A 12,932-nucleotide genomic window follows, 5' to 3' on the forward strand; every position below is an offset into this window, starting at 1 on the left:
TTGTCAAGGGATTTTTAATTTGGTCATGGAAAAAACTTAAGATATCAGTTTTCCATCATGGAAATTAGAAATCATTTTTTTACGGTAACAAGTTTCCTTTTTTCCGTCGAGAATACAATTCGGCTCAAACAATATACGCAACTTCTAGAAACATCATATTTTTCTTCAATTCAAATTGAATTTGAACCGAACATAGAGTTAATAAGCTGAAAAATTGATGTTCTAGTGACTTACTAGAACTGAGAAAATATCAGGGAAAACTAGGTTTTGGGTCTTGGGGACGTGGAAATGTGATGGTGATTTTTTCCCGAAAATTTATGACCACCCTGTAAAAGTAAACGGACAATAAACTTTGATCAATTTGAAATGAATGGACAAATGTGATGAACGTTGCATAATGATCCAGGTTATGCAATTGTTCACCGCAGTACCCAATTGAACAGAACGATGCACGCGACGCGGTGCCGTGCTTCCGCATAGCGTCGTCAATGCGTCTTTTAATGTCACGCATGCGGCGTGCTTCACGCGGGCGTAACGCGACACGCGCAAATGGGCTCACGCAAGCGTGCAGAGTGCTTTAGCCGCAACATTGGACAGGAATCGGTGACCTCGTATGATGTGCATGTAGGGACAGCCGTATAACGCGATCATGTCAAACAGGAACTGGAACCGGAGGAAGTTGCGCGCGCTCGCAGCTCGGAATGCAACTGCATTTTCATTCTACGATTCGCTCCACGGTACGCTTTTAATCATCTTAATATAATGTCGAGTCACTCGCTCGGGGTTCAGAAATAGTCATAAAGGTACATCGACTCTCTCTCTCTCTCTCTTTCTCTGCAGCTTCCCGTGTGGTGTAATAATTGCACGGTTTTATCGAATTTGCATTCCGAATTAACCACGCGTACAGCAATCTTCTATTGTTGTGATCGAAGACTTCTCAGTTGTGAAAACAAATTTCTTCATCAAATAATTCCGTGCAGCGTCTTTTGAGGTATCGAATTACAATTGATTTTTGACATATTCATTTTTCCATCGTCATTTGGTAAATTTTATTTTTCAATATTCACAAACAATAAGACTAAAAAGAATCATAAGAGCAAAAGTAGGACTGATATTGTTACAAGCTGTTTTCGCTTCAAGAAGCTACGGTAAAAGTGAACATAGTCAATACATGTGTATTTATATATATACCTATATACATATATCTTAAATCTATCCTAGCAACGGCGGCGCACATAACAATGCGCATATATACAGATATAGAGCGAAACGTAGAAGTTGAGCAGGCATCGCTTTCCTGGCATTCAAGTCTCCCGCCGTCCCGCAGGGCTTTTAGCTTGTCAGAATAGTCAGACAGCCAGAAACGTTCGTTTCACGTCACAAGTATAGGCTTGGGTACATACGTGTAAGTAATCTTGAGAGATCGATCGTCGAGAAAGTCCTTCTTGCTCGAAAGAAGTAGGGTAAAGTCGAAGGGTCTTACATTGTATAATACTTACTTATATGTACAGATGTCAAATAGTTGAAATGATAAATGCTATCTAAGTGTGTATTATATTATACTGTTACATGTATGTATTGCACACGAAATACAATGCCTGCCGACGTGAGATAAGTTCAAGAACGATATTTTTCAATATTCTCGAACGGTTCAAGGCTAACAACTGTCCGAAACAAGTATCTTAAAAACGGTACGAACTTCGAACGATCAGCGCAACACCGAACAACTTATGTTTACCGATCACAGGTGGGGAAGAGTCCCGGAAGCGGATGATGACCCGTGGCGATTCTCGCAATTAATGCGACGCGACCTACTGACCCAGACTCGTTTATAATTTTCGGTTCGCCAAATAATTCCCCGAGGCTGGTCCGTGGGATGAGCGCTCCCACGAGCCGAATTATACGGTTTTCAGCATAAAAATATAATATGCGCAGTTGAATATGTGCCAACTTGTAGACGGAGACTTAGCTCACTTAGCTGAAATGAATAATGAGAAAATTAACCACCACCATCAAATACGCGGATGGATAAGAGAGACAGTGAGAGTTTCTTTGAACAGGTGCGTTCAGACCTCTGTAGCTCAAAATTGACGAAGTCACGGGCCTTGTTAGGGCAATCATCTATGTAATCGATTCATTCGCGTCATGATAATCGGCATATTCTATAATATACGTGCAGATATTGAACATGAGGTTACATTTAATCGGGGTAATTTGGTCCCCGCGAATTTATATATATAATTGTAAATATAATTCAGGAGACTTAACAATACCACAAAACCTTATTATTCTCATAAAACCAAGCAATAAATAGAAGTAAAATCAATTCAAGTAATATTTTGTAAATACGTGTGAAGTCGGAGAACTTGTTCTGAATGTTCTGAAGTTGTTCTCAAAATATCGAGTTTTCTCTTTTTATGACATTTTCGTCATAAAAATGATCCTAAAAACCAATATATATTGTCGGTTGGACAGGCTATAATTATTCAGGATTACAGACATATTTCTTGCCGTTGAGGGTCTCGCATAACCATGTTCTTTCAGCAATAAACATGTTGTAACAATAAATATAAAGCGAGTGAAAAATGTTTTTGTGTCTTACTCAACCAAAGGAACAAGATTCTAGAATTACATTTTTTTGAATATTCCAACATAATGTTTTTGTTTAAGTACCACGTGACACGACGATTGATGTATTCCAATGTTTAAAAAATTTTTTTTTTATTTAATAACAGTTCCCGCAATAGTTGTAAGCATATTTTGCAGCATTTCTGAGACTACTTGAGGATGAATTGGTCGTGTACCGTCTGAATGAAAAGTTGGGAAAAGGGAAAAAATCGATTGAAAAATCCCTAGTCATGTCACTTATAGAGCCAATGATAGAGAACACGAACGAAATATCATCCCTGCTACTTAATTACAACGAATCAGATAAAATTCGTAATGTCGTAAAGTAAGATATCAACGAATTGAGATAAGATTCGTGATTAGAACATCCAAAATGATTAAACTCTGATGTTTTTCATCCCATTCTCATTTTATTCGACACATTTTACTCGCTGTTTAGATTTCTACAAGTTGTCTGAAGATTACTCAAGAAAGCTTACAGCATTATTTTATAGTTGTAACGCGCAAATGTGATTATTGCCTAGAAGATCTGCGGTACCTAACGTACTTGTACACTTTTCTATTTTACTGAACTCTGGAGATAACTGATTCTAAAAAATCTTGAAGCAATCTCTCGAAATCTCTATGGTGAACAAAATAAATCGAAAAACGTGAGAATCGAATGACAAATATCAGAGATTATTCATTGTCAACGTTATAGCTATAAAACTTTGTTTCAAGACGTTGGTATTCCAATTTATGTAATTCGAATTTACTCGAATTCATTGCTATCGGATAGTAGGGACGTTGCTTCATTCGCGTTCACTGTCATTGGGCTGAATAACATTTTCTTTCTTTCTAACTACCGTTTCAGACAGTGGGGCCCGTAAATCCATAATACTTGATGTATGACAGGAATAAACGTCTGACCTTATAATCCCGTAAAGAGCACCTGACCCTGCAGCGCATAGGTTGAATCTTCGCTGCAATAATGTTAAAAATTTCTGTATGGAATTTCCTACCCTGTATCTCAAGCTTTATCCGAATACAGAACAGTGAATTCGCCATACATTCTCACTGTTTATTCGATTTACAAATGCAACATATTTACCACACAATTTAGCAAATTCAAATTACTTTTTTCTGTTTTTCATATAAATCTTAATCGTAAAGTCAAGGCAAGTAGATAGTAACTTACGTCGCTCCACCGAATATGTAAATTTTCAAGTTGGATTCGTAAATTGACAACTGTTTTGTGCAGTAAATGAGTACGGTAGGTAAATTCACAATAATTTTCAACGGTGTGTGAAAAGGTAAAGGTAAACTACAAATGTGTATCTGCATAAATGTTTAATACAATACAGCGTCAGTCAAGGCTCGCGTTGTGGATCGTGGGCCCCAGAAGGAGTTTTGCGGGGCCCAGCGATGGGCCGGTTCGCCGGAGTCTCGGTGTCGCAGCTTAGTCAGTCCGGGCCCGACCGCCTAAGCTTCAACCGCCTGTCTCTCAGCCGCGCAAAGCCCAGTCCGTCGGCCCGGCTGTGGCTGTCCGAAACTACGCGAACCCGTCTTAGGCAATCGGTGTTTTGTGAGATCGCAAGTGCGGCGGTGCAGAAGTGAGCCGTGTGTTTTGTGAAACACGACGAGCCACCGCGAAACCGCGGCGCAGGGAACAGCGAAACGGCACCGGATTGCTGTGCCGCACCTAAGAATTCTTTCACCAACACAACGAAGTCGTCAGTCGATTCCCACAGTTACAGAGGCTCCCAACGCTGCGGGGAGACGCGACCGCATACCGCCGGGAGCGAGAAAGACGGAAACATTGCCGGAGCGGCGGCCATCATGGTTTGACCGTTTCTCAGCCAAGGCGGCGGAGCCTGAGCTGTGCGAGCTACAGCTGCTGCCGAGAAGTGAACGAGACAGTGTAGTGTGCGTGAAGTATAAGGAAACGGAAGAATACGTCGAGTGTGAGGTACAAAGTTATAAAAAGGACATAAATCGTTTGAAACAGTCTGCTACGTTTTTCATCGAGAGTGCGGACAGAGATTATCTGCATAATCAAAAGTTTGTTTATTAACCGATCTCCGTGTAACCTAAAAAGAGGTGAGGCGGCGAGGGGTGGGGGTGGTGGGGGTGGGGAAAGGATCGTGGCGCAAAATGAGAGGCGCCAATCAGGACAACGCTACACCTTACTGCCGGTGCAGGGTCCTGTACCTTGGGAGTTCGGTACCTCATGCTAGTAAGGAGGGATTGCTGGGGGTGCAGGAACCCTTGCGGGAATTGTACCCGGAACAGGGAGCGCTGGGAGCGCGGGGGATTGATTCGTGGTTGAGCGTCTGGAGCAACGGTCTTCTGCTCGAGAACGTTGACGAGCACCGTAAGAAGATAACTCGATTCTTTCCGATCGAGGCTCTGCACTACTGCGCAGCGGTTAGGCATGTAAAAGGTGGGGGCGGCGGGGGCAGCGAGCCCTCGACTACGCGGTTTCTCCCCCTCGACTCGCCCTTCGCCAGAACACCGAGCGCCAACCACCCGCCCCTTTTTGCCGCCGTGCTGCGGCGGACCTCGGGAATCAAGGTCCTCGAATGTCACGCGTTTATCTGCAAGCGCGACATGGCGGCCAACGCCCTCGTTCGCTGCTGCTTCCACGCTTACGCCGACAGCAGCTACGCCAAGGGCCTCGACCCCGCCAACGTAGCCCCGGCGCCCCCGGCTGCCAGCAGCCTCTATCACACCCTCGGTGGCTCGAGCACGACCCTCGACAGCCCGTCGCCGCCCCGCCTCGACGCGTCGACCGACGATCTCAGCCTCTATAACGGCAACGAGAACCACAAGGTCTGGGCTCGGGGTCGAGACGAGGTCGACGCCGTCTACCAGGATCAGCATGGCACGCTGAGGAGCACACGAGGCTCGCGACCCCGCCAGCTAGTCGCACCGCCACCGCCGCCTCCGCCACCGCCGCCTGCCCAGCCCCTCATCCACGAGGAACTAGCCACCGCCAGGAGAAAGACTACCGCCAGCAGGAAACTGAAGAAGCGGAACCTCCGCGCTCACGAGGAACAACTCCTCCAGCACCATCAAGTCTACGCCAACGGACACGGACATCACACCCTCGGGCACCCCGTCCGGCAGCATTTCCACCACCCGCATCACTCGGTTCCGCAGAGCAGCCGATCCGTCGCCGGGACCCTCGGCAGACCCGCGCCTGTTCTCCTGGTCCCCGCGGCGACCTTGCCGAGAAAGGCTCACCACGCGCATCCCCGTGGCGTAAGGCCCATTCCCACCGCAACACCGATCGTGCCGATTTACGCCCCGCTTCCTGTGCCGCCCCAGGCCGCCATGTACGGCGACGTACGATCGTACGGCACCATGAGGAACCGCGGGGCCCGACGGCATCCGGAACCCGACAATTCGACTCTGGGAACGGCTAGAAGGCTCGCAGCTTCTCACGCCGACTTGACCGCCCCTGATCCGCAGCCCCAGGACAACGCGGAGACAGAGTCGCGGTTCGGGACTGGGATTTATCGCCGGAAGGGACACCTTAACGAACGGGCTTTTTCCTACAGCATTCGCGCCGAACATCGGAGTCGCAGTCACGGCAGCCTCGCGTCCCTCGGTTTCAGCGCTCAAAACGGCACCACTTTGCCCAAGGAGGACAAAAAGGATCGTGAAATCGCCCAGCTTGTTGCCGGGCTGAATTTGGACGACAGTCCTGAGAAGGGGGGCCACCATCAGAACTCCCCAGGGCCGTATTCTAGGGGCGTACCTGGCCCCGCTTCACATCCTCAGCCCCAACCAAGGCCAAGGCCTCGTTAGCACATATTTGCAGAAATTGTGCAGCCGAGCTGATTGTAGACTCGATCCGACCATGTATCGTTAAGGGGATGTGTCGGAGTGCCGGAGATGTGATAGCTGACCGTATTTCGTTACACTTTTTTACTCTCCGGAGTGACGAAACAGTTTCAAACTTTGGAAAATGATGTCATTTGTTGTCGCGCTTACAGTGTACTCGTTGAGAATAATGCCGCGGATTGATGTCGAAATACGAAAAATATGGAATTTACTTATTACCGGCGTCCATAACTTCAAAGCGAGTAAAAATCTGCTGCAAGTATTATATATTCATTGTGGTTTCGTTAATTTTTTTTAAACTTTTCTCAATTACCGCACAGGCACAACTGCTGCAAATACCATCATTCATCCAAGTTTCTAAGGATTTCATAACCTATTCTGGAGAGAAAAGAGGTTTAAAATACGATTCGCTCACTACGTCGGCACTTCGTAATAAGCACTTGTTCTATCTCGAGGCAAAGTGATACGCGATTCCTGTTTTCATCATCGACGCGTAATCAACACTCGTGTACATACAAACATCATGGACGGTTTGTTCTCGTCTTCGTTGGATGACGTCAATCAAACTCGTCGTGTCATCGCGTATTCGTTTAACGCAGCGTTAGAATATACAAGGTTGAAATTTGAAACCTTAAAAACTCGATAATTCGCGATTTTAGAATTATATGAGATTCAATTCAGTGTTATAACGTGAAGCATGCTCGTATAGTTCTGCAATTGAAAGTCCTTCAAAGGCAAGTTAAGGTTACAAAATATCGTTTTTTCCTCGATAGTTTGTTACTTTAACTTATATTACAAACTTTAACCTTGTGTTAGAATTCCATTAAAATATCTTTCCCGTGAGCAAGACAACGAATAACTAAAGCTGTGAGTTGAGTACCGTTACGTAATGTTTAGTCAACGCCACTGGGTGCGGTGTGGCCCAAGAACGTGGTGCATTGTTTGGTTCAAATAATTATACATCGAATTCGCAGAGTCTATTGTATTGCTAATATTGTAACAAGTATGTCTTGATATTCTTCTTCAACGCTTTATGCGGTACAAAGACCAGCGCCGGAGAACTACGAATACAATATACGCATTACACAGTGTGTGTATGATTATTATAAAATAAACGATTCAATAAAAACGATCATGTGATAGCATCGTGATGCGTCTTCTTCTTTAGTCAATGCCGCTGCAGCGTACACGTCATGCTACATGATAATTATTATCGTGTCTAGGTAAATCATGCAGGTTCTCCATTTTCTTTTTTTAAATTCTCACATTCGTAAGCACTTTTAAGCCACTAAAGAACGTTCACTCTTAATTAGAATACACTATTTTACTCTAATTCAATCGGCCGAAACGTACCTAATCTAGAGAAGAAAAAGAAACTTCAATCAATCGTTGATTTTTCAATTGCAAAACTGACTGCGTTCACTTGTAAATAAAATATTTCATACGTACAACGTATTTGGTTAGTAAGATATATCGTAAGTAGTATTTGAACATGAAACACGATTCCATCTGTTATAATATTTGCACAGTGAAACACGCAACCGTTTGGTAATTTTGTCAGTCGGATAAAAATACCGATTTTATAATGTAATACCGATAACTCGAGTCTGCATGCCACGAGATGTTAGTAAGTTGTGCATTCCTGTTCTAGATATTATTACAAGAAATTCATGCTAGTCGTTGTATTTCACACTCGCTCGCATCCGATGCCAATCGGTTGCGGCACCCTGCAATTATTGGTCTGAAACACGCGTTACGCTGCAGACGAAAGAACTATTCAAGATTGCGTGCATTCGTCCGTGGATGTTGCAATTACACCCGTTAATAGTCGGAGAGGGTATACCTCGAAGTAAATTGCTAATTGCAAAATTTACCATGTCTTTAATCGCATCGCTTCGACCATTAGTTAGAAAAATAACAGATGATTGATAACCGACCTGACCATAATTCAAATGAATGAATTACAAATACTTTCGGAAATTTTCGTCCGCAATGAAATCCACTTGTGCCAAAATTTCAGCTCTGAAATTCAGTCCCCGCACGATTCTATTCGGTACAAAATATTCCGGAACGAAGAGTGTGGGATTTCACTAGATGTAATTTGCATGACAATGTGATTTTGAATTCAGCACGTTTGCAGAAACGGAACGCTCGGCACATTCTAATATCGTCAACAGTAACGAAAGGAATTCTTTGAAGCGGCGAGATTACTATTTCTGTAAAGTCTATTTTGAAAATCGAATGTGGACTGTTAATTCGCCGATAGAACGGTGACATTTATAAGCAACACATGGCAAAGTCGTTCGTTCGCAAAATACCCGTTCGATTTACCGTTCAAATTCACTTCAGGTAATACGAAAAGGAAGTTACGTGACGAGTACAAACAGTCCTATATTATTTACTATTCGGTATGTCGGTTATCTTTTTTCTGCCCCACTCCCGGAGTCAATGACTTTCAAGTAAGGTTCGAGCATTAACGTCAAGCTCCGTTAGGCAAACGGATTCTACGGCAACCATATTCTCACTATGGTTGAGGCTAGGCCGCGATATGAATATAGAAACTGCTTGGCAGGCCAGGTAAAAACTTCTTGAACCCTTAGCTCCAGGGTACCTTGAGGCGTTTTAGTTCTGTGCTTCCGCGCGAAGATGAATATTCCGCCATTTTTCTACTCTCTGCAAACTTTCTTCAATTTCTTGACAAGCGTATCGACATCGAATTCCGATCGACAAGATATGTTCGGTGAGTTCTAATTACTTGAACGTAAATTGTGACGATATTTATGTCTTCCCGAAAACTCATGAAATATGAATTATGAAAAACCTTGTGCGTAATATTTTATTCCAATATTAAATATTAAGGTTATTGTTGTGCCTGTAGAATATATTTTTGCTGTTACTTTTCTCGCAGAAATTACGATCTTATATACATCGAAGTAGTTATGCTTTATTAGTATGTAACTATCTTCACTAAATTTTTTTTTTATATATATTTATATATATATATACATATATATACGAATAGGCATCAATAAATATAAATACATAACTTACATAATATAATATATCTATGTATAATAGTAATGCCGTAATATTCTCGTTACATGTGTTAGAGCGTGCACCGATAGGAATGTGCCATCCAGTATGCGAAAAAGACTCATCTAATAATGTTATCTAAAGGAATAATAATAACAACAAAAATAATAACAATTATAATAACAAAGTTAACCGTAATAATTACACTAATAATAATGATTGTATATGTGAATATATTATTATACATGCGTGTTATGCAGGTAATAAAGAGACAATAATAAACGTATAGTATACAAACCGATCATCGAAGTCATTCATAAAGTTTGATCCCATGTACCTATGCTATTCTACGACAAACAATTCACTGACAGGTTCCAGCCATATTGAGTACCTTGCAGTCAACATTTCTAATTACTTATTTAGATGAATTTTTACAAAATAAACGCACTGCCGTATTATATTGTTGGAAAAATCATTTCTTCACATTATTTTCATAATTTAACATTGTGCGATTTTATTACACTTGTCTTATGTTTTTCGCGACAGTTTAAATCTATTTACTATTCATGTACGTATAATTCATTCTCGCTGTGTTGGCAATGCAGTGTATATATGTATATAAATACAGTTGCGGTTGTAATACATTATGAAAAGGTGGACGACGTTGTGAACAACTCGCGTTGTGCAAGCCAGGAGCGCGGCGAAATATATATATGTATATATTATGATTTCTAACTATGGTGCAAGAACAGAAACAAACTTATGAAAACTATAGTCCTTTAGGAGAATATATTAGGCAACGATTTTGAATTCACCAAGTGTTATGCAATGTATTCTCTATGTAAGCTTTGCGCCCAACTATACGTGTAGATGAAAATCACCGACTTCTGAACAAAGAAATTGCATAAGGTGTGCATTAACTAGATGTAGACAATAAAACTGGTGAATTTTCAGAACTCATCCTGTAAGCTGGTACGTTCGTTTACTTTTTATTATATTCAGTAATTTTTGGTATTTGTAGGTACTAGAACAAATGACAACTTATATACAGTATACAGTATCATAAATACGAGCATCTCTCTCGCGATATTGAAGAATTACAACTGTGCACTACTCCCAATACGTACGTCGAAGGCATGATAATGTGTATAATTAGACAGAATGTACGTTTCGTCTGAAGAGAAATGTTCCTAGTCGTTGCCATATTTGGAACTTTACGGGTAATCAGCAAACGTCGAGAAATATTGCTGAACAGTGAACCGTAAGCACCTTCTGAAATTACACAGATTGTCTATTCGAACTTACGGTTAGTATGTGATTGGAACAATTACACAGCTCAACAAAAAAAAAAAGAACTTTTTTGTTGCCCTGATTTTTTCCGTGTATTTTAGTGCTTTAGGTCGTAGAGTTTCATGATTTTATTCGTAAATTCTTCGGTCTCAAACACCGTAATTCCAAAAATTGACTTAAAAGTTTTTGTTACCATTTTTCAACTAAATATTTTACTAAATTTCTTTTGCTAATTCGTGTAGTATTTTTTTGATAAACTTTAGATATTTATAAATAACGATTTTTTCTTCTAAATCTTGCTTTTCTGAGTCATATATGAAAATGTCGACAAAATAAATAACTGGACCTAGTTTTTGAAAAACTAAACTTACTCCGAAGCTTACTAAGACCACTCAAATATTAAGAGTAACAAAACCACTGTTGACCAGTGTTATCACATCTGCCTTATCTCTCTGCCATTGCAAAAAACTTGGGATTCATTAAAATTCCTGAAATCAACCGGGACACAAGCTTCATCCAAAACAAAATTCGCAAATATTTTCAGGAATGGATGTACGAGAGAACGGATTTCTTGAGAGCAGGAATATAGTCAAGCCGCTGAAGCCATTCAGATGAAATTTGCACAGAACACTGTTCCTATGGTGAAGATGTGCCAATAAGGTCTTGAATCCAATCGCATTTCTGCTTTCGAAACGTTTAAACGACCTTTGCAATATGGTCTTTCAACAATAAAATAAAATGTTGGGAACTTTTTGGAAATGTTGTTTCTCGTAAGGCTGGGTGCGAATTTTTTTTTTAGTAGGACTCCAGTCGAACCGCTGAATCGATTTGAACAAAATTTGTTTGAAATTATGTTTTTGTTGTAGTGAAGAAGTGCCAATAAGGTTTTGAACTCAATCACACTTATGGTTTCGAACCGGAAGTCGCTATAACTTGGTCACTTTCATTTTCAGATTACGCAACTACCTTTGCCATACAATTGAACGATATTTTTTGATAATTGAACAGAAATTATAGCTTGTACAACGGAATGAAAACAACAGAGTTATAACGTCATACATGGTAAGATATATCTTTAGACAATCAATAGACCGAATTTCCACTGCCGGTAACAATTGTAATTTTCATTTTTAACGGAAATAAAAAAGGTTAATTTATATATTTAAACCTGCAATGTACGATTGTACCTTATGCAAAAAAGCGATGCTCCAATGCTCCTAAACCAGTCAACAGTTATCGTTGAAATTTGTGTGACTCATAGCCCCGGTCAGTTCTTAAAAATTAGAACGATGTCGACCAAACTGTTTTCGAGTTATAACGAGCCTTGAAAATGATGAAGAAATTCTTCTCTTTCTTCGTTAGAAAAGAACGATCACGAGTCTAGTCGAATCGGTAACGCATCGGTTTAAAATTTGGAAGGTGGCTTGATCTCATCGAAATTTCGAACACTGTCGATTCTAAGCAAAATCAGACGACAGATAAGAAAGTTAGCGACTGTTTGATTATGCATTACTTGGTGCTTTGTCTGACCTTCAGAAGTGTGATGAAAGGAATGAGGAAAAAGATCGTGAAATGCATATTTCAAATCGGTGGACCGTAACCTAGGTTCGCTTCAAGGCCTGAGGCTGATCCTCAACAATATCAAGGTATAAATTGACCATTTCGAATCTTGCATGACTTTCCTCAATTTTCCAACTTTGAGATTTCTTCGTTTATGCTTCGAAAAGAAAATTCCGTAGTTCCATTCTGTTTGACAATGTCTATTCGTCAGTAATACCAAACACGTTACGAGTAATCGTCACATTAATTACATATCGACGCTCCACATAACTGTTTATGTCTACCACGAGTACTTGCCAGTTCAGACGTCGTCACTAATTTCGTCCGTTTGCTCCAATTACTATTTTCTCGGTCGAGTCAATTTCTCGCTTAATTATCCCTCATTCGTCACATGGAGCTGCAGCACCATGTCGAAATCAAGTCTGTGGTTGGAATTATTTATTCCTCAGGAGATTACCGGCGAATAAACACACAAGGCCAAATGAACTCGACATGAGAAAATTCATGACAATTGGTAAATAGCACGGGAATTGCAAAATTCTGTGCAATAATTCTTTGCTTGGGTTTACTACAACTGGTGTACCTAATTTTTT

General features: G+C 41.2%; 1 protein-coding gene across 1 annotated transcript; it reads left to right on the forward strand.

The window, feature by feature from the left end:
* Window positions 1-4,030: 4,030 nt before the first annotated feature.
* LOC124177047 lies at window positions 4,031-9,786 on the forward strand. Its single transcript, XM_046559097.1, has one exon. It carries the CDS (start codon window positions 4,762-4,764, stop codon window positions 6,418-6,420), a length of 1,659 nt encoding a protein of 552 aa, XP_046415053.1. The 5' UTR covers window positions 4,031-4,761; the 3' UTR covers window positions 6,421-9,786.
* Window positions 9,787-12,932: the final 3,146 nt, after the last annotated feature.

The sequence above is a fragment of the Neodiprion fabricii genome, chromosome 2 (genome assembly GCF_021155785.1).
Source record: "Neodiprion fabricii isolate iyNeoFabr1 chromosome 2, iyNeoFabr1.1, whole genome shotgun sequence".
Taxonomy (NCBI): Eukaryota; Metazoa; Arthropoda; class Insecta; order Hymenoptera; family Diprionidae; genus Neodiprion; species Neodiprion fabricii.

Bases quoted from the DNA above. Each gene is read 5' to 3' on its own strand.
- LOC124177047 (XM_046559097.1), top strand. From the start codon at position 4,762: ATGAGAGGCGCCAATCAGGACAACGCTACACCTTACTGCCGGTGCAGG.